At 58.6% G+C, this 18387-nt stretch overlaps 2 protein-coding genes across 2 annotated transcripts; one reads left to right on the top strand and one right to left on the bottom strand.

Annotated features, from left to right (window-relative positions):
* The first annotated feature begins 91 nt into the window (after positions 1–91).
* MTCH1 (mitochondrial carrier 1) lies at positions 92–12265 on the top strand. The gene is given in 13 exon segments (XM_075442668.1): positions 92–172; positions 175–369; positions 1102–1186; positions 3049–3155; positions 3552–3629; positions 3950–4007; positions 4441–4492; positions 5312–5371; positions 8603–8696; positions 9050–9097; positions 9289–9356; positions 10064–10139; positions 10563–12265. Coding segments are annotated over 13 exon segments (1077 nt in total). The 3' UTR covers positions 10638–12265.
* Positions 12266–15195: 2930 nt separating this feature from the next.
* Positions 15196–17391, bottom strand: LOC142364120 (uncharacterized). Its single transcript, XM_075442901.1, has 4 exons — positions 17342–17391; positions 17207–17291; positions 16531–17138; positions 15196–15958 (listed from the first exon to the last, which is right to left on the bottom strand). Exons 1-4 carry the CDS (start codon positions 17389–17391, stop codon positions 15901–15903), a joined length of 801 nt encoding a protein of 266 aa, XP_075299016.1. The 3' UTR covers positions 15196–15900.
* Between the last annotated feature and the right edge of the window lie 996 nt (positions 17392–18387).

Raw genomic sequence — 18387 nt, 5'->3', positions numbered from 1 at the left:
ATCCCCTCCCTCACACCGCGGCTCCGACCCCTCCCTCACGCAATGGTTCCACCCGCGCTCTCTTCCCCCCCCTCTTCCCGCCCTTCACGCAATGGTTCCGCCCAGCGCGGTGACGCAGAGACGCCTCGGCAGGCGGCGCAGGCGCAATAGCGGCGGCGGGGGAGGGGGTGGGAAATGGCGGTGGTGGCGCCGCTGCCCCCGGCGGCGAGGGCGCCCCCTGGCGGTGCGGCGGGGGCAGCGGGGCAGGACCCGGGGGCGGCGGGGCCGGGGGCGGCCCGGGCCGAGGGCTCCGAGGGGCTGTTCGTGGTGCTGGGAGCCGGGCTCGCCGCCGCCAGCCACCCGCTGCTCTACGTCAAGCTGCTCGTCCAGGTCCGGGGCCGGCGGAGGGTGTTTTGGGGGGGGGCGGAGGGAACGGGACCCCGACGTGTAACGGGGGATCGGGATCCCAAGGCAACGGGGGGAGGGGGACCCCCGTATAGTGCCCCTATGGAGACCCCTGTGCGCTGGGGACCTCCCCTTATAACAAGGGACACAGTGGGGGCACCTATGTAATGGGGGGGTGGGGGGGTCTCCTATGTGAGGAGGCAGCGAGGGCCCCATGCGAGGACCCCCTGTACCTTGGGGACCCCGCATAGAGAAGGATCCCTATAGAAGGGAGGGGTGAGGACCTCCTATACAGCAGGGACTCCTGTATAGGGGCCACTGGGACCCCCTCCTTTGGCAGGGGCTGGGGACCCCCTGTCCTGGGGGGAACCCTGTAGAAATGGGGGGGATGAGGAGACCCTCTGGAATGGGGGCTCCTGTGTGAGGAGGGGTGGGAAACCCCGATATACTGGGTATCCTGGGCATATAGGGGACCCCCATAAAACGGGAGGGCTGAGGACCCCCTGCACCCTGGGGACCCCGGGTGATGGGAAGGGACTGCCCGGGCCATGGCCCCCTGTGTGTCTGAGGGTGACGGGGGGGGGGGGACGACGACACGGACATGGACACACACACATGGGCCCCCAGCAGCTCATGGATACCGGGATCGAGTCCGCGTGGCCTGGGGGCTTCGGGAACGCAGGGACGGGGACCTGCTGAGGGGGTTTCTTGTGGCAGGTGGGGCACGAGCCACTGCCTCCAACCGTTGGGAGAAACGTGCTGGGAAGGAAAGTCCTGTACCTGCCCGGCTTCTTCACCTACGGTGAGCAACCATTCCTCCCCGCCAGCGCCAGATCCTGCCCCAGAACGGGGCTGGGAGCTGCCGGGTCGACCGAGCCGACCTCCAGCAGTGCTCCAGCATCCCCTTGGGATCATCCCAAAGCTCCAGTGAGACATAAACCGCTACAACTGGTTGCAAAGCTGTCAGATTCACCTGCCTGGTGGGTGGTGGTGGTGGCCCCGGCGCCGCATCCCTTCCCGGGGCAGGTTGCTCTGGGGTTGCACCGTAGCGGAGGGGGTGGTGGGGTTTTAGGTGATGTACGTTGGTGGTGGAGGGTTTTGCGTGTGTTAGAGATGGCAAAGCACCCTGGTGAGGCCCCGTCTGCAGTGCTGTGTCCAGTGCTGGGCTCCCCAGTTCAAGAAAGATGAGGAGCTACTGGAGAGAGTCCAGCGCAGGGCTACGAGGATGGTGCGGGGCCTGGAGCATCTCTCCTATGAGGAGAGGCTGAGGGAGCTGGGCTTGTTCAGCCTGGAGAAGAGAAGGCTGAGAGGGGACCTTCTAAATGCCTGTAAATATCTGCAGGGTGGGTGTCAGGAGGACGGGGCCAGACTCTTTTCAGTGGTGCCCAGCGACAGGACAAGGGGCAACGGGCACAAACTGAAGCAGAGGAAGCTCCAGCTGAAGATGAGGAAGAACTTCTTCCCTCTGAGGGTGACGGAGCCCTGGAACAGGCTGCCCAGGGAGGCTGTGGAGTCTCCTTCTCTGGAGATATTCCAGCCCCGCCTGGCCGCGGTGCTGTGCAGCCTGCTCTGGGTGACCCTGCTTGGGCAGGGGGTTGGGCTGGGTGACCCACAGAGGGCCCTGCCAACCCCTGCCATGCTGGGATTCTGTGAAACAGCCCTGCAATAACTTGGCCCCCTGCCCTGCTCGTTTGTGTTGTAGATGGAGCCCTAAAGGGACAGGAGTACCAAGAAAAGGGAAGGTAATGCGTTTAGAAGGAAAAAAAAGTACTGTTTTCCTCTTTTTGCGGGTGGAGCAGCGTGGGGGAGGCGGGTGAATACTCTCTGACCTCAGGGGTTGCTTTCGAAGCGGGTTTGCTGTGGGGAAGGGGAGCGCACGGTCCTGAGAGCCGAGCTGGGCTGGGCACTAAATGGGACAGCAGTACCCCTGGGGTGGGGACATCCGGCGCCGGAGCGGTACGAGAGCACTGCAGACCCGTCCTGGGACACCCTGGGCTGGAAATGCTCCCGTGCTGCCCTTTGGAAGATGCATTTTCCAAATAAATTTGCAGCATTGGGTGATGGAGATGCGCAGAACCTTCCTGGCTTGCCTCGGGACAGCGGGGTGGGGGAGGGAGGCAGGAGCAGTCGGTACCCACAAGCAGGTTACTACCTGCATTCCACCTTGTTGTATCTGGGAGAAGTTGGATCCGTTGGCTTATTTCTTGGCTGGATACCTGAGGTAGTTTGCCAGGGAGGTGGTGGTGGGGCAGGAACTCAACCTGGGTTTGCGAGATCTGTATTAACCCCGAGTCTGACTGCTCGGGGCGGAGGGAGGAGGTGACACCGCACAGCACGTGAGATCATCCCTACCCTGGTCCAGCCCAAACTGCCTTGTAGCCCTTTCAGGTGAGGAAAACAATCAAAAGACGAGAAATAGCCTAAAAAACTGGAGCTATCCTTCCAGATTAGACAGATACAGCAGGGAGTACTTAAGGATTCTTTGCATCCTATACGGAATTATTTAGGACTGGTATAATAAATCACTTACGGTGGGACCATAGAGTGGCTGCCGTGCCGTGCTGAGCTCCGGCGCGGGTTCAGCTGAACGCCGGAGGTGTTTGGGGTGCGCTCCGCGAGTCGCCCGGCTCCTGGCTGACGGCAGCCTGGTGTTTTCTTACCCAGCCAGGCACATTGTGGAAGTGGATGGGAAGAGAGGCCTCTTCCGCGGTCTGACTCCTCGCCTCATCTCAAGCACTTTATCAACCATCACCAGGGGGAGCGTGAAGAAGGTAAAGGTCGACTTCTCTCTCTGTAAATCAGCTCGCTGGGTCGCTGGTGCTACTGCAGTGGAGCCAGGGAGCCTGCACATGGAGGAGCAAAGCACCTGTCCATCTCCTGAGGGCTCCGAATAGTCCTCTGGGACAGGAGCAGAACAGTGCTCGTATCCCCAGAAGTTATTTTTTAAACAATTTTAATTTAGTTTGAACAACCACTTGCCTTTTGTAAGCAGTTTTGTGACCCTTCTCTTCCCCCATTTTACTTTCCATCATCCCTTCTCCTGTGCTCCTGTCTCCTCCTGTCTAGAGTGCAACTGCTTGGGGTTTCCTCCTGTCCTCGGACTTCAAGGGTTTGTGGGTCAGCGTCTCCACCAGTTTTGACTGTGTGGTTCTTCTCTCCCCACTCAGGCCTTTCCACTGGAGGACATGGAGCACGTTTCTAACAAGGATGATGTGAAGACCTCCCTCAGGAAAGTGGTGAAAGAGGTGAGAAGCGGGTATTGCATGTTAACGAGCGACTGGGGAGATGGCGTTGGGGATGTGCCTGCAGAGCAAAGGAAGCTTAAAGTCTGGGTTGTGTCTCCAATTATTTGGAGAGAAACTGTGGGTAAAAAGGCCGTGATATTTGGTATCCCTCTGTGGCCACCTATGAAATATTTTGTAGGAATAGAGGTTTATCACGAACAAGAGATTTCAAAACAAGGGACCCAAAATGGGTTTCCCTGCGCTAAGGGAAGGGGCCTGCTCTGTGCCCGTGCGGCAGCGCAGCTTTTCGTACAGCTGTGGTTTTTTTCTCCCCTTCGCAGACATCTCATGAGATGATGATGCAGTGTGCGTCCCGGGTGGTCTCGCATCCGCTGCACGGTGAGTCCTGTCCCCCAGCCTGGGGATCGCCCCCAAACCCCGTTTACTCCGTGCGCTTCTCTACCAGAAACGGCTTCGTGCCAAAGCGCAGAACAGATGCCGGTCTTGAGTGGTCGCTTGGGAAGGCTGACACGTGGGTTGGCCTTTGGGGTTTAACCCCGCCGAGCGGCGAGGTGCTCTCTTCCCATTCATCCAAGAGCTTCTCCTGGAGATCGTTGGGGTTAGGGTCAGAAATCCTTCCCATCACTTACAGACTAGGGGAGGGCACCGGTTTCCCATGAGTCTTGCAGTGATGAGGACCACGGAGAGGAGCTGGAGGTGATGCAAGCTGAGGAAAGGGAGGGCAGAAGGGTCAGGTTGCATTTTCCTTAACATCCATTGCAAACGAAACTGGATTTGTGTCTTTGTCAGCCCTGTATTTCTTTTCTCCTAGTGATCTCTATGCGCTGCATGGTCCAGTTCGTAGGCCGGGAAGTCAAATACAGGTGAGCGGCTGCAGCTCTGAAGGGTTTGGGCACACAGAAGCGCGAGTCCGGGAGTCAGCGGTGCCGGACGCTCCCGTGCTGTGGTGGGATTTGGCAACCCAGGAGATCTGGGAGACCGAAAAGTCAGTCTGAGCCGTGGGCAGAGGGTGGGTGAGTGCGTGGTGGAGGGATGTGGGGAGGCTGGGCTCTATCCCTGGCCTGCCTGTTCCACCTTGTGCCCCTGGGGGTTTTGGTGGCTGTAACGCACCTTGCTGATCACGCAGAGAGTCTCCTGCCTTTTTGCTTTAGGTGTTGATAGAAAGGGAAGGCAGCAGGGCAGCAGAGTAGGTAACACAAAGCGTTGCTGCAGCCCTGCTGGTCCGCAAGATTTTTTCGAAGCCTGTTTCAGTAACACCTGCCTCTCTGCGGGGCAAAGCTACGCGTGCAGTCACCTGAAAGTGTGCGAGACGTGATTGCAGCTAACCCACGACTGCCAGCGCGAGCTCCCAGAGGCAGGACAGGGTTCTTGGGCTGAGAATCAGCCGAATCGAAGCACATTATGTGCTGTGGCTGCGGCACGTGTATCCACTCAAAGCCGAGCAGGGCTCTTCTAAATTCAGCATTTAAAGAGTGATCAGCAAGTTGAGTGTTGTCCCAGGTGTCATTGCAGACACGACCCTTCTTCAGGGGTTGAGGAGGAGCAGAGCTGCCCTCCTCATCGCTGGCGTGGTGGCTTCGGGGGCAAACTGCTGCGGCTGGTGGCTGCAGAGCGCACGCGCAGCGGCACGGGACAGGCAGAGCAACCCCTGCACGCTGACAGCTCTGTTCCTTTCTTGGCAGCGGCGTGCTCCGCGCCATCGGCAGGATATTTAAGGAAGAAGGGATCCTGGGATTCTTTGTGTACGTGAGTTGTTCAGATTCTTTCTCCCGTAGTCCTAAGGCACCGATGGCTCTCCTGGCTGCTGTGCCAAGCTCAGAGCCATGCTGAGCACCCCCCATCCGAAGCCTTGTCTGACCCTGACTCTCACATCACTCCCGTGAGCACAGATTGAATCTGTGCCTTTGACAGCGCTCCAGTTTGACTTTTTAAGTTTGCCCCAGATCTTATCTTCAATCAAGCCTTCAGAGCCCAGAGAAAACCCTGTATTTTTGTCCTACCTTTCTTTTTCCCTCGATGTTTCTTTGTGTTTCAGTCAAGGGCCATTTAAAGCATTTGTTTGTGCAACAGGCACCAAGATCAAGTGCAACAATGAGACCCCTTGTTGAAATAAAAGCCAGGGCCTGGAGAAGAAGCGTGTTCCTCTGCAGAGCACCGTGCGTGCTTGCAGCGAGCAGGTGGATCGTGCTGGCAGCCGGTTTGCCTGCACGGCGGGAGCGTGATGCTGCCGGGCTCAGGCGCGTTGCTGCCCAGACCGGAACGAGCTGAAAGGCGCTTGCAGCCGCTTACGAAGCACGGCAAATTGACGGCGTCGCTGAGGTGGAAGTCTAGCGGACACCTTTTTGCTTGAACCTTGAATCAACCCTTCTTGCCTTTTTTTCCATGTCTAGATAAAAGCTGAACCATCTGCTCCCACCGGGGAGAGAACTCACCTTATTGTGTCCATAACAGTAAAGGCAGCTCCGAAATTTCAGGAAGGGTTTTCAGGCCTGATGCCTTTGGCTCTGTAATCACAAAATTGGGGCCTCTGGGTGGAACGTAAATGCGTCAGAAGAGGCAAGCAGTCGCAGGGGCTCTCGCCCTGTCCTTCCCCAGGGGGAAAGGGTCAGGGGTCCGCAGAGACCCCATCGAGCGCGTGTCAGTGCATCTTCCTTTCGCAGCCCGCAGCTTCCCTGTGGAGCTGTGCAGCCCCAAAGCTCCTCCGTTAAACGCAGGTTCCTCTGGGATGTTCCTGCGTGTGGGGCACGGCCGGGGCATGCTGCCGGGCAGCCCTCCCTCTCCTCCACCTCCCGAGGAAATAACATGAAAGGAGCCACCGCATTCCCTTCCTCCACATAAAATAAACACTGTTGGTAGCCTAATTAAACTTAATAGTTCACAGGAAAGGCTTTAACACAACCCAAAATGTCTCAGGAGGGCTCTGAAGTTATTCGTGCTCTACAACCCCGCTAGGAAATCACACTGCCTCGAGGGGAACACAAACTGCATCTGTAGGACCAAACTGCTGCTTTTCTGCTCTCAGCCCTCCTGAAGCAACCCAGACATATCCACTCCCTTAAAATCACAGCGGTGCACTTAATTCTCGTGGCCTTGTAACCTCTACGCAGCAATAACAGCGGCACACGCTGGCTCTGGATGCGTGCCTGGCGAGAGATAAGGACTTTTCAGGGGATGGGCTTATCTCACTTCCCCTGGTATCTGCAGCAGCCTCCCGCCTGCCAGCAGGTCAGAGGGATGTTCCTGGGGCTGCGAGGCTGCGGCGCGCGCTCACCTCGGCGGCGGCACTGGGGTTTTTCCTGCTGGGACGCATCACCGTACGTCACAGGCTTCACCAGCTGCCCACTGCTGTGTCAGCTTTTAAGGGCTGGCCATCTTCTAAAAATATTCCTAGTCCAGAGCTCCTTGGACATCTCGCCAGGCGTGGGAGCTGTAGCACAAAGGAATTCGGTTTTTTTAGTCCCTTTCTGCAGCTCGCTCAGACCCCTGATCTCCAGTCATCCCATAAACACGGGCCCAGCGTCCATCATTACTGTGATGATGGAGAGAGGGAGGGATGGGACCCTTACTGCAGATGGAACAAACGATCCGATTCTCTGTCGGCAGCTGGGTGAGGTTGTCCTTACTGGGCTGCCGTGGCCCAGGCCTGGACCAGCCCTCTGTTCCTGGGCTTTGTTAAGGCCCGGTTGTATCTGCAGCAGCTCGGGAGTCTGCTTCAGCCTCCAGAAAGGATGTTTTTTACAAAGGATGAATGCTAAAAGCAAACCAGACGATCTCTTTGGGACCAGAGAGCTTTGATTTCTTTGTCCTGTCCGTTGCTCTCACGTATCACATCATTTAAGCCAGCAGATCTTCTGCTGAAGGCTTCTGCTGTGCCCAGCCCCTGCGACCTCGGCTGCATCCCCAGAGCTGCCGGGGCCTCGACAATACACAGGTTGTTTCCAAAAAGTGTAAACCCGAACACTGAACAAGTGAAGCAGGCTGGATCGGAGCATGCAGCCCCAGTTGCTGTTCTGCTGCCGCTGGGACCACAGCAGGAAAGAAAACTGGTCCCCTGCTCCAGAGAGGCGGGGAAGAAACCAGTGACTGGGACTAACGCGCTCGACGGCGGCTCTTCGCAGCCCAGCAAAAGCTGGTGTGACCCTCAACGGGCTCCTGCTCAGCAGAACTGTCTGAGCACATCTGCAGGTGAAACAGGCAGGTTAACACACGCCGGGATCCTTCTGCGGCGGAACAGCCACGCAGCCGGCGCAGGAGGCCCCGCGCTCGACGCCCGCGCCGGTGCAGCGAATGCCGCAGGAGCTCTGACGAACCGGAGGAAGCCCATGCAACTCTTTGTTGATGTTTCAGTGCTGGTGGCTGCAGAAGCTGGGGGTGCTGGTGCTGCTGGGAGCTCCAGCCCGCGTGTCGATGAGAGGTGTAAGCCAAAGCAGCGTGTCACCCCATGTCCCCATGCTCCCAGGTGGCAGCAGGGACTGAGAATATCAGAGGGGCTGGAGCGCTGCCCCCAGTTAATCCCAGTTTGCAGTAGAGCAGGTTTTGCAGGATCAAACTCCTTTAATTTCTAGGAGGAGGGAGATTCCAGAGAGATAAAGTTCTCATTCTGCATCCTGAAGAGGGTCTGCAAAACGAGCTTAGCAGAACCCCCCTTCCTCTGTGTCTTGCCTGGGTTTCAGAGCAGGAGTTGGGCCAAGAAGGGATTTTGGGGTAGCACAAGGGGACTTGGATGATTCATGCCCCAACAACAGATCCCAGGCTTCCTCCTGTGGAGCATCGCTCATCCCAGCAGCTGGCAGCACACATCAGACCACATTTGAAGGCCAGGAGAGCCCTTCCCTGAAATTTTCCCTTTTCCCTTCACATCCTCCCAAAGTAAAGATGCATTCTGGGGGAGTGGGATTCCCCTGCGCTGGTGGAGGGAGCGAGGGAGGGCCGGGACCCTGCTGCGCCTCACACCCCTCCTCTTGCCGTTGCAGCGGTTTAGTCCCTCACATCCTGGGGGACGTCATCTTCCTCTGGTGCTGCAACCTCTTGGCTCACTTCATCAACACCTACGCGGTGGACGATAACGTGAGTGGAAGCGCCCGACAGAGGGTTTGGGGGGCTCGTACCAAGCACCTGCAGCTGAAAGGAGTTAGTGGGAGGTTAATGGCAAATATAATACAGACACTGGGCTTTGGATAAAACCCTGTAAAAGCGCTAAAGCTGCAGTGCCTGCTCAGGGCTGTGTTTCAGCTGCAGTTTAGGGGATCAGGTTTGATGGCAAATGGTTCTTGGCTGGGATACAGTGTGGTTGCCGTTGCTTTCTGCTGCCTTCCCCTGCCCCGCACCCATCTTCTCGGGCTCAGAGGGATGTTGTGTAGTGACAGCGACAGCCTGGTGTCATCCGTCTTCTCCACAGTCCCTTTGGTTTCTCTTTCCAGTTCAGCCAGGCATCGGTGATCCGGAGCTACACAAAATTCGTGATGGGGGTACGTAGGCATCTGCCACGTCATTTCTCCTCTTCCTGCTGCTGTGGGGTGAGAGCTCATGGTCTGGGGGCAAAGGCTGGTCTGTGCTTGATATTCAAAGATGAGGATAGCTTTGCTAACGTGCAAAAGTTGGAACTAGCTTTTTTAGCATTGCGAACTTCGGAGGGCCTACCAGTTTTCTCTGCTTTCAGATCGCCGTGAGCATGCTGACGTACCCGTTCCTTCTTGTGGGAGATCTCATGGCAGTGAACAACTGCGGGTATGTCAGGCACACTGAGATCTAAGGCTTTCCCTTCCTTTCTCCCAGCCCCTTGTGGTCTGAATCCTCTGCTAACGATCATAAAGCTTTCGTACAGAACCATGAACCATTAGGGCACCTCGAAGAGCTGGCTCGTTTCCTGCCCCAGGTCGCTTGTAATTCCAGATCAGAGGGCACAGACAAGAGCAGCAGAAAAGCTCAAGTGGAGGAAAGCAGGGAGAGTTGTGGTCCCATCTGAACTAGACCGGAGGCAGAAGGGATCAAAGGGACTGTGCTGGCTCCGGGTAGCAGCACAAGGGAAAGCAAAGCTCTTCATGCAGCAGTGGGTGCAGACGGGAGCAGGACCAAGCTTGTTTTCCCAATCCCACTGCTGCAAGAAGTCATCTGCATTTGTGCTGGTGGGAAGTGGGCTGGGTCCAAGCCGCTGGTGTAATGTCTCGAGGTCTGCTCGCTCTTGGAGGTGGAGATACAGCGTATAGTCCTGGACTCTTAACATAGCCAGGTAACGCTCCTTGTTTGTACACTCCACGGGTAATTAAATTACACGATCTGTTGCATTGTAAATAACGAGCCTGTCATTTGGCCTTCAGCCTGGCACGGACACCGTTTCTGTGTCCTCGCCTACACTTACTGCTGCTCTCGTGTTACCTGTCCGGATAATGTGACACGTGCACAGGCCGCCTCAGCTCTTTCTCATTGCCGTGCAGGTTGCGGGCCGGCCTCCCTCCCTACGCTCCTGCGTTCGCATCCTGGATCCATTGCTGGAGGTATCTCAGTGCCCAGGTGAGGGAGCGGGGCATACGCAGGGCTTTGGGCTCCCTCTGCTCCTTCCCGAGGTCTCCAGCACTGCCCAAGAAGTGCCTGTGCCACATCCTTGCCGTGCTCTGTAACCCGTTTCCATCCCTCCGGTTCTGGCACTGGTATCAGGTGTGGCAGCACTGGTCTGCCCATTACCTGCCCCGAGCTTGCAGCCGGCGGAGTTTTAGCCCTTGCATTGCACACAAAGCAGGGTGGCTCTGCCCCTCTCTCACCCCATCGGGAAATGCCCGACCCCAGCGCTCGCAGGGCTGAAGCGCTGCTTTCTCCTCCTGGGCGCTGGGGCCTCGTGGCCCTGCAGTGGACACGCGTCGGTCCCCGCCAGCCCAGCCGCGGTCCCCGGCCGGGTCTCGGCGTGGCTGCCCTCACCCTGTGCTCTCTTCTCGGCAGGGGCAGCTCTTCCGTGGCTCCAGCCTGCTCTTCCGCAGAGCGCCCGTGCCAGCCGCCTGCTTCCCCGTTGACTGACTCCTCAGCAGGGAGAGGTGATGGACGTGGACTCCTCAAGAAACCCTAAGCTTGTTTCGATATATGTACATTTTTTTTCTTTTCAATCCGAAGTCCGTGGTGCCCGAAGAAGACACCTCCTCTCCAGCAAGGCCAGCAAGAAGTTGGCTTCTGGAGAGCTGGCTTCAGGCTCCGGCTGGACCAAAGCCCCATCCTCATGGCTGTCTCAACCGGGATGTGTAGCAGAGAGCACAGAAGGGCCTTGTCTTGTCTCTTTGGTCCAGGCTGTAGCTCTGGAGTCACTGCAGAAAGTCTGGGAAACCAGAAAATGCCCAGGTACTGAAGGAGCCAGCCCCAAGCTCCGGGGACAAAAGGCTGCTTCGTTCTGCCTGAGCTGAGAAGTGGCAAGAGATCCCCGGTCGCCTTGCTGGGACCAGCCTCCCATCTCATCTCTTCAGAGAGGGCAAGCATTGGTGTGGCAGGTAGCTCATCCCGGGCGAGATCAACCCCGTGACCCGTATTTAAGGTTTTGAGGGTACCTGAGCACTGGGGAGCACATCACCTCCCACGAGTGCGAAAGGGAAAGGCCTGTATCGAATCCAAAAAGGGAAACAGAGTCCCACTACGATGAGCAGCGCAGTCCCAGAGGGGCAGGTATGGCTCGGCTCCGGGGCAGCGTTGAGGCTTGGACGTGGAGAGAGGACTCGGGGAGGGATGCGCGCTGCAGGTGGTAGCTGCTGTGGGAAGGCTTTTTGCGCCGGGCTGTGGTTAGGATACACCCAGCAGAGCTGCGGGGTGGAACCTGGGCAGCCTGTATGCATTTCTCAGGGGAGATGGGGCCTGGGTGCAGCGTCTCTGTGCCGGCACGGCTGCAGTGTGGGAGCAGGACCATGAGCCCCACTGGGCAACTGCCAGACCTGAGAGTTGTCGCTTCCCCGATGGCCACAGAGCCGCGGGCTGGGCTGCTGCGCAGCAGCGTCGTGCTGGTAGCTGCATGCGGGAGGGTTCGCCTCGCAGGAGGGGCACTCGGTCCCTCGCTGTCTGAAGGAAAGGAATAAACCTCGAGCTGGCCGAGGGCTTGCGAGGCGTCAGGGCCAAGGGCTCCTCACGCACACAGGAGCGTGGCTGGCCCTTGCGCAGCAGAGCAGGATTTATCCTCAGCTCCCCAGACAAAGAGCGGTTTTTGCACCGGTCTGTGCTGTCGTGGCAGCCAGGCAGATTTCCCCGGGGTTGGTTCCCCCACGAAGCAGCCTTCTGCACAGAGATGTTGCTGCGCTCCCTGGGAAGAGGTTTTGGAGGTCCTTGAGCAGGTTCACGTGTGCCGCTGCAGCAGCAGCTGGGGTCACAGCCCGCCCGGGTCCCCTGGGGACCCCAAGCTGCCATCGCACAGGGGTTTTCCTCCATCAGATGGGTTTGATCCGCACCTCCCAGCCAGGGCCTGCGGGACAGCGCTGGGACACACTGGGGCCGGCAGCCCCCACCCAGCTTCCCTTTGGTGTCGTGACGTCAGTCCTGTCTGTCCTCCCTTCCTGCCCTGCAGCTGATGTTACGGTAACAGAAGTTAAATAATGCATGGCCCTGTTCCTTAACACCAGAGGGTATTTCAAAGGTGATTTAACGATGCTCCAGAATACAGCTATAAAACAACAGCAGCAGCTCTTGGGTGTTTCTTTTGTTAAAAAGTGTTCATTTTTTTTTGCTTAACAGGCTACCTCTCTCAGAGAAGGTTTAAGAGAGGTATTTCCTTTGGTTTCTTCCCCAAAACCAGCTGTTGCAAACACACCTTCCCCCGATCTTTCTCAGCCCCGTAGAAGGTCGGCAGGTTCAGGCTGAGCAAACTGGGAGCAGCTGGAACAAGGGTGGAGGCAGCAGTGGGCTCTGCTGCTTGAAAGAACATACATGAAAGCAGGCATTTGGAGTTAAAGTTGACCTGAACAGTTCTGGAAGGGACGACTGAGACCCTTTGCTGCTGTCAGCCCTGCTCCAAGCCCATGGGGTGGGCTCAGCTGCTCCGTCCTCCAGCACAGCTTGCAGGGTCCTTACCCACCAGCTCCATGCTGCATTACCTGGTTTCACGCTCACCCCACCACCGGGCATCGCATCTTCCAGGTCATACAACACCTGCCAGGAACACACGCTTTTACCCTCAGAATTAAGGCCACCTTCTGCTGGTCTCATGCCTGTGAAGCCTCCCCCACACTGTGCGCAGCCCGGCTGCAGCCGCTGCAGGGAGAAGAGCCGTTTCCTTTCCTTTAAGGAATTTACCAAAATCCTCACCGGAGCAAGGATCCTGCCCCCAATTTCTGCCGGTTCACTGGGACCCACAGACTCCCAGCATGGCAGGGGTTGGCAGGGCCCTCTGTGGGTCACCCAGCCCAACCCCCTGCCCAAGCAGGGTCACCCAGAGCAGGCTGCACAGCACCGCGTCCAGGCGGGGCTGGAATATCTCCAGAGAAGGAGACTCCACAGCCTCCCTGGGCAGCCTGGGCCAGGGCTCCATCACCCACAAGCTTTGCTGGAAACACAACACTCAAACACAGTTTTTGATGAATTCAAATGAAAGTCAGGTTTCAATACACTGCCTTACCTTGAAGCAGGGGCCACCGCTGACAGGATGATTAAATATTTCCCTACCTCCTCCTGCTTCTAACCCTGGTTCTTCTTGTGCCGTTTGAGGTGTCCCACCATAGGGACAGCACCTGCACCAGAAGCAGGCAAGGAAACAAACCAAAGCCTGCCTGGGCCCCCACCCTCCCTTAAATTGCTGCCCCGTTAGCAGGTGCCTGGCCCCACAGCTGGGGTTTGTGTGGCACAGCTGATGGGGACGGGGCCCCGTGGCCGCAGGAGAGGGGAGCTGGGTGGGGAGAACAAACGGATGGGTGTCGAGGAAGGTTTGGGGCCGGCGCCTGGGATGAAGCCGGGGATTTCTCCCACACGCAGCCCCAGCGCTCCCCTATCTGCCCAGGAAACAAACTTGTGTTTAAATATTGACTTTCTCCTGGGCACAAGCGGGATGGGTGGAGATTGCAGCTGCTCTGTGCCGGCACGGTTTATCAGCCCTCGGTGGAAAACAGAGATTGCCGGGACTTTGGCCTCATCTGCTCCCGGCTGCGGGGGGAGAAGGGAGGCAGCGACCGCAGCCAGGAGAGGGGAACTCAGGTCAAGGCTGCCCTGACTCTCCGCGGGGCCCGGACGCTTGGGTCTGGTGGGGTTTGGGGAGCAGCGAGGTGCCGGTGAAACCCTTGCGCCCAGGGAGAGCGCAACAGAGCGTGGCCCGATTGCATCGTCCGTCCCTTTCCCCCTGCAGAGCCGTCTCGCTAAAGACCCGGCGGCTGAAACCAAACCCCTGCCCAGCTGTGCTGGTCTACGGGAGCAAAGCAGCCCAGCGAACCTCTCCCGGTGACCGTACGGAGCCCGTCACCGCGGTGTCCGGTCATTAGGAAGGCCAGGGGCTGCCAGCCCCCCCTGCCAGCCCCGGCAGCCATGGAGGGGCCCCGTCGTGCGGCCGCGCGCGAGGAACTGCTCCTGCGGCGCGGCTGCCCTCCATAAGGCTGTTTGCACAGCAGCCCCGAGCTCCACGTAGGCAAATAATTCTTTAAAAAATCTATATAAAATAATAACCCTCGCGGAGGAGATCCTGCCGCCGGGGAGGTGGGACCGGCTGGTGCCGGGAGATGCTCAGGGTGGGGACTGGGACCAGACGCAGGTGCCAGCGGCCCCAAACCCGTCCCCTGTCATTGCTGGGAGCGGGGAGGCCCCGTCCCCCGTCCCTGGGATGGCTGTCGCCCGAAGCGGGAGGGTATGGAGCAGCTGGATCCTGCTGGATTCCTCCCCACTGGACAAGGGAAATCCCGGCTGGAAAGGAGGAGGAAAGGCGGCGAAGGGCACGGCGGGAGGCTCGGCGCGGCGGCCAGGCTCGCCACGCTGGCGGCAGTGGCTGGTGAGAGGAGGGGATGAGGACGGGGAAGCCGCTTGCCACGCTGCCCCTCGCCTGCTGTGGGCCCTTTTCCGGGGAGAACTCCCTCAAACCCCCCCAGACTGATCCACCCCGTCCCCTCCTGGGATCGGGGGGGAGCTGGCGGTGTTTTATCCCACCCCAAGGAGACCCCGGGCCTTGGGGGAAAGAGGTGACGGCCGAGATGCCTCTCCCCGCGGCCGCCATGGCCCCCGCACGCCTCCCTTGGCGCTTGCACGGTGCCGGGCCCCGTCCCGGGGGAGAAGCGGGAGGCCTGGCGAGCCAGGAAGGGGGGGAAAACTTCCCCCCAGCTTTAGATTCGGCTCCAATCCCCCCTCCGCGACCCGGCGTGGCGAGGGTCCGGTCACTTCTGCCGCGGCGGCCGCTGCCCGAGGCGCCGTCCCCTCGCTGGGAACGTGTGAATTCCCCGATCCCCAGGAATGGAGGTTTCTCCCCTCGCAGCCGGCTGCGCGCGGCGGCCGCGCGGCTCTTGTCAGGCTGCCAGCGGAGGCCGGCGCAGCGTCACACGCCGCAAAGTTTTACAAGGCGAGCGAGGAGAGGGACGGGAGAGGGGACAGACGCACGCAGGCGCGCGGACGCACACGCGGAGAAACCTCCTCCGGGCTCCCGCCGGCTCCGATCCCGACGTTTATTATTTTCTTTTCTTACTCTTTTTTTTTTTTGTTTTTTGTTTCGGAAGAACAAAGACTTTGGGGTGGGTTGGCGCGTTTGTTTTTCCGGGGTTGATGTCGGTGGACGGGAGGGGGAAGGAGGCCGGAGGCGGAGGGGGGAGCCGGCGGCTCGAACGCGAGAAAGTCCCCAATTTCCCCGGCCGAGTCGCCGAGGCCGTCGCCGTGAAACTTGGAAGGAGGAAAGACGGGGGGGGGGGGGAAAGAAGGGGGGAGGGAAAGAATAAAAAAATAAAATATGATGACGTCACTTGGAGCAGGGGTGCCTTCCCCGCTGCCTGTCAGATGCGCCTGAAAAGAACAGGGCAATAAAACAACAGCCGCCTCTGTCGCCCTCGTTAAACACGGCACTAATTGGATGTTAATTTCTCCTTGCTCTTCTGGCTGCTCGATTGTGAGGGCTCTGCCCGGCTCTCCCTCGCTCGCTTGCTTTCTTCCCGGTTGCAATGCTCTTGGCAGCTCCGAGGGACTCCGGACTGCGCCTTCCCCTCCCGCTCGTGGACTGGAATAATTCAGGAGCTGGGAGTAGGAAAAAAGACGAGGCGCGGGGGCGAACGGTTCAGAAACGGGGCGGGCGCGATGGATTTCGAGAGCTACGCTAATCTCCCCGTTTCCCGGGCATTGTCCTGCCGACTTGGAGCTATTCTCTTCCCATTTCGATTTCTCTTCCCCTCCTTTCCCTTCGTGTTGGGTTCGGGCTGCCGGGCAAAAAAATAGATGTTCCAAAAAAAAGAAAAGCATTGAAGAAAAGGCAAAAATGCATTAAAAAAAGGCAAAAATGCATTAAAAAATGCAAAAATGCATTAAAAAAGATAAAAATGCATTAAAAAAAAGGCAAAAAAAGGAGCATAAAGGCAAAAAAAAAAGCATAAAGGCAAAAAAAAAGGCAAAAAGGCAAAAAAAAAAAGGCATTAAAAAAAAAAAGCATGGTTCAATGACGACAAACCCCCAAACCTCCTCCCAGCTCCCCCCGTCTCGCCGCACCGCCTAACCCCTGCGTGGAACCAGGCGTTTTAGGGAGCCGGAGCAGGAAGTTGTCGTTCTCCGTCTTGCCCAGGTCATCCACGCAGGGTACGTGCGCAAGAGCGGCGGGCGCCCAGCCGCCGCCGAGCCCCCCGCCTCGCTGCCGGGGAGAGCCAGGGGGCCGGGAGGCGTTTTTTGGGGGGGACGCGAGCGGGGCCCAAGGGACAGGATGGGTGGGGGAGCGGAGGGGAGGGAGCGGGAGGCGGAGGTGGGGGGAGAGAGCGGGAGCCGGGGAGTAAAGTCCTACCTGGGATCGGTGCCAACTTCCTGCAAAGGGTTACAGACCCGCGGCTTTGAGAGCCCACCAGAGGCGAGTGCGCTCTTGTCACGGTTCCAAGGCGAGATGAAGGCAGCGGGAACAGGTACAGCAGATGCCGAGTGGCCTCGTTTGCCCGCCGAGCCGCGGCTTCGGCTGGGTTTAAACCTCGCCGAGCGGGAGGCTTCGGTTCTCCCGCCGGAGGGGCCTCGCCATGCCGGCACGAGGCCGGCGGGTGCCAAGGGTGGGGTGCGCGGTGGCGGGGAGGGGGGGGGACGGTGCATGGCGAAAGGGGGGGGTCCTCCGCCGCTCGCTCGCCTTCTCGCCGTTTGGATTAACATGCGGAAGATGCGCCTGTCACTTTGCTTACTGTCAGCGCCGGCTCGGGGATGGGCGACGGCTTTGTTCGGCGCGGCCGGGGGAGCCGTGCCAACTCGGGCTTGGCAGGCGAAGCCGGGTGGGCAGGGAGATGGGGGACGAGGGAGCGGGAGCGGCTGCCGGGGCGGCTGCGGAGGGACGTGGCCGCAGGCCCGCGTCTGAGCGCGGCGGCTCGCTGGCAGCGCGCGCGCCTCCCTCTCCCTCCCTCTCCCGCGCCCAGGCTGGTGCAGACAGAATGAAAACGTGTTTTGTTTTGTTTTTTTGGCATCTCCCCAGCAGCGCTACCAACCCTGGCTGTCTTCCCCCCCCCCTCCTCCCGGGTCCCTTCCCCAACCCGCCGCGACTCCTCCTTTACAATCGCCGCAACCCAGGTGCTGGGGCAGCAAAAGAAAAAAAGGCCAAAAATCCCCCTTGGCACCCAAACCACCCCCAATCCGCCCGCCACGGCGGCGACTGCTCCCGACCTTCCTCCATGGCGGGTGCGTTGTTTGTGTGTATATATATTTTTTTTCATCCTTTCTTTTTCTCCCCCCCGCCATCGGACCCCTCGCGTTGGGTGTGTGCGTTCCTATTCAAGGATTCGCCGCCTCCCATCGTGCTAAAACCAGGAAGGAGGGAGCCCAGGGCTCATTTCTGCCCCAACACTGGGGCAGCGGGCGAGGGAGATGGCGACGGAGGGCATAAGGAGAGCGGAGGGGATGGGCAGGGGGGCAAAGGAGCCCGGGGGAGATGGGAAAAAAAATAATCCACCTCCCCAGGCCTTTTGTTTAACCCGCGTTGACGCAAAGGAAGGTCTTGGCTTTTTTTTTTTTTCTCCCCTTATTTTTTTTTCCCCCTCATGCTTGAGCCTGGTGGGACGTTTTCAAGCCCGATGGGGCAACTTTCCGGAGCGGGCGGTGTGAGGGGTTGATTTCTGGGGAGGCGGCGGGCTCGTCCGGCAGGCGCGCGGCTCCGAGTGCAGGAATTCCTGCCAGCTCGCCTTTGTGCCAGCCTCCGTTGGCCTTGGGTGTCTCGTTCGGATGGAGCCTGGCATCCAGGCACCGCCCATTTCTTGGCGTTGAGCTGCGAGGAGAAGGAAAGGGGAGAGAGCGAGCGAGAGAAGGGAAAAAAAAAAGCTGTCTCACTCAAACTGGCCTTTCTCGGAAAAGGATCCTTCCCCGATGATTGTCCGGATAAGCAGAGCTAAATCCAGCCACCACTCAACAACAAAACCACTCTCTTCCACGGTGCGTCTCTCTTGCTGCCTTGGTACGAAATCGAACCTCACTCTTAATTTTGGTTGGTTTTTTGGTTTGTTTTTTTTTTGTTCGTGTGGTTGGGGTTTTTCTGCCTTTGATTTGAAATAATGTTTTGTTCCTCCACTTGCTCAGTCGCTTTGTTGTTGCTGTAACCTGCCTTCTCCCCGAAACCCCTTCCCATTGAGTCCTCTGGCCCTTGGTGCTAAAACATCCGACTTTAAAATCGGTCTCC

This window comes from Opisthocomus hoazin, chromosome 25, assembly GCF_030867145.1.
Source record: "Opisthocomus hoazin isolate bOpiHoa1 chromosome 25, bOpiHoa1.hap1, whole genome shotgun sequence".
Lineage (NCBI taxonomy): Eukaryota > Metazoa > Chordata > Aves > Opisthocomiformes > Opisthocomidae > Opisthocomus > Opisthocomus hoazin.
Note: the sequence above shows the minus strand (reverse complement) of the source record. Positions and strands in the feature narration are given on the sequence as shown.

Excerpts from the sequence above, each read along its gene's own strand:
- LOC142364120 (XM_075442901.1), bottom strand. The coding sequence starts at position 17,391 with ATGGAGGAAGGTCGGGAGCAGTCGCCGCCGTGGCGGGCGGATTGGGGG. Across the intron at positions 17,139-17,206 it reads GGGGGGGGAAGACAGCCAGG|CCTGGGCGCGGGAGAGGGAG; the intron begins GTTGGTAGCGCT and ends TGTCTGCACCAG. Across the intron at positions 15,959-16,530 it reads GAAGTTGGCACCGATCCCAG|CCCGAACCCAACACGAAGGG; the intron begins GTAGGACTTTAC and ends TTTGCCCGGCAG.